The sequence below is a fragment of the Telopea speciosissima genome, chromosome 1 (assembly GCF_018873765.1).
Source record: "Telopea speciosissima isolate NSW1024214 ecotype Mountain lineage chromosome 1, Tspe_v1, whole genome shotgun sequence".
Classification (NCBI taxonomy): Eukaryota; Viridiplantae; Streptophyta; class Magnoliopsida; order Proteales; family Proteaceae; genus Telopea; species Telopea speciosissima.
The window spans coordinates 20,637,360-20,639,873 of NC_057916.1; the positions used below are offsets into that span (position 1 = coordinate 20,637,360).

The 2,514-nt window shown below is 42.4% G+C and overlaps 1 protein-coding gene across 1 annotated transcript; it reads left to right on the forward strand.

The window, feature by feature from the left end:
• The first annotated feature begins 22 nt into the window (after positions 1–22).
• On the forward strand, positions 23–2,514 carry LOC122652191 (putative receptor protein kinase ZmPK1). Its single transcript, XM_043845873.1, has one exon. The coding sequence runs from the start codon at positions 32–34 to the stop codon at positions 2,489–2,491; it is 2,460 nt and encodes an 819-aa protein (XP_043701808.1). The 5' UTR covers positions 23–31; the 3' UTR covers positions 2,492–2,514.

Genomic DNA, 2,514 nt, shown 5'->3' on the forward strand with positions numbered 1-2,514 from the left:
AAACAACAATTCACCCCTCATCTCTGCAAGCATGAGACACCTCCCTTGCTCTTCATTCTTATCTTTTCCTCCTCTGCTCCTTCTTGTGTCTGTTCTCTTTTCTTTTGTGTCTTCAACACCCCAGAATTCTTTGTACAAAGGCTCCTATCTGTCAGTGGAAGATGATTCAAATATCTTCACTTCTCCAGACAAGTCCTTCACTTGTGGATTCTACCCAGTTGGCATAAACGCATTCTATTTCTCAATTTGGTTCACCAATACAGCTAACAGAACTGTTGTATGGATGGCTAATCGAGACAGGCCTGTTAATGGCCGTGGCTCGAGAATTTCGCTGCAGAGAGATGGAACAATGGTCCTAACCGATCTTGACGGCACAAGTGTTTGGTCCACCAACACCACCGGAACTAATGTGCAAAAGGCTGAGCTCTTGAATTCAGGAAACCTTATCCTAACAGACCCACAAGGCAAAATCCTGTGGCAAAGCTTTGATTCTCCAACTGATACACTTCTTCCTATGCAACCATTCACAAAGAGTAAGAAACTGGTTTCTGCAATGGGAGAAGAAGGTATGTATTCTTCAGGATATTTTAGTCTTTTCTTTGATAATGACAATGTTTTGAGGTTAATATATGATGGACCTGAGATTTCTAGTATATATTGGCCCAATCCTCAATTGTCTGTTTTTGAGAATGGGAGAACAAACTATAACAGTAGCAGAATAGCCATTCTTGATGATATGGGTAGGTTTTTATCCAGTGATTTACTGGGATTTTCTGCTTCTGATATGGGGACTGGGATTAGGAGGAGACTTGTGATGGATTATGATGGTAATCTGAGACTCTATAGCTTGAACGAGACAACCATGTCTTGGATTTTATCTTGGGAAGCTGTCTCAGACCAGTGCAATGTGCACGGACTGTGTGGCAGAAATGGAATTTGTGTCTATACACCGAAACCCCAGTGTTCATGTCCCCCAGGTTATGAGATAACTGACTCACATGACTGGAACAAAGGTTGCAAGCCTAAGTTCAACCAGATCTGCAATCAAACTGAGAAAGTAAAATTTATGAAACTGCCACAAACAGATTACTATGGATTTGACCTTGCTTTCCAACAACCTGTATCATTTGAAACTTGCAAGAACCTCTGCTTGAATAGTTGTGATTGTCAGGCTTTTGTGTACCGGTTAACAGGGGAAGGGACATGTTATACAAAGAGTGCACTCTTCAATGGGTGCAAGTCTCCAGACTTCAATGGCCATACTTATTTGAAATTGCCCACAAGTTTGGAGACAGAAGAAGTATCCACCCCCAAAGTATCTGATCCCACTTGTGGATCCATTAAACCAGAAATTCCTTTGGATTATTCTGCAATGTATGACACAGGGAGTGGAAGGACAAAATGGGTGTATCTATACTCATTTGCCCTGGCCATTGGTGCAATTGAAGTTCTTTTTGTTTCTTTGGGTTGGTGGTTTCTTTTTAGGAGACGTGTGCCAACATTGGTGGAGGATGGATACCAAGCAATATCCAGTCAGTTCAGGAAGTTCACTTACAAAGAGCTGGGAAAGGCAACCAATAACTTCAAAGATGAATTGGGAAGGGGAAGCTCAGGGATTGTTTATAAAGGAGTTTTGAGGGATGACAGAGTAGTAGCAGTGAAGAAATTGGGAGATGTAATCCAAGGGGAGGAAGAGTTTTGGGCAGAAGTGACTACATTTGGGAGAATCAACCATATGAACCTAGTGAGAATATGGGGGTTCTGTTCAGGAAGGGTCCACAAACTCTTGGTATACGAGTATGCAGAGAATGGGTCATTGGATAAGCACTTGTTCTCCAATCTCTCTACGAGTAACAGCCACAGCACTAGTACATCTACTTCACTAGAATGGAAGGAGAGGTTCAGAATCGCTATAGGGACAGCCAAGGGTCTGGCATACCTTCACCACGAGTGTCTTGAGTGGATTATTCACTGTGATGTGAAGCCTGAAAACATACTTTTGGACAGTGATTTTGAACCAAAGATTGCAGATTTTGGACTTGCAAAACTGTCTCAAAGAGGTAGATCTGGTTCTGAGTTCTCTAGGATCCGAGGAACAAAGGGGTACATGGCTCCAGAGTGGGCATTGAACCTTCCTGTCACTGCAAAGGTTGATGTTTACAGCTATGGAGTTGTGCTTTTAGAGATTGTCAAGGGCATTCGGCTCTCCAGTTGGGTTTTGGGGGATGAGGATGCTGAAATGACAGGGCTCACAAGGTTTATCAGGGAAGTGAAAAGGAAAATTGGAAATGGAGAAGACTTATGTGTGGAGGATGAAGTGGATCCACAATTGAAAGGGAAGTTCAACAGGAACCAGGCAACTATGATGGTCAAGATAGGAATCTCCTGTATAGAGGAGGACAGAAGCAAGAGACCAACCATGGATGCAGTAGTTCAAGCTCTACTAGAATGTGAAGATGAGCCACAGGTCCATACAGCAAATATCTTGTAATAACAATAATCTATATCTATATT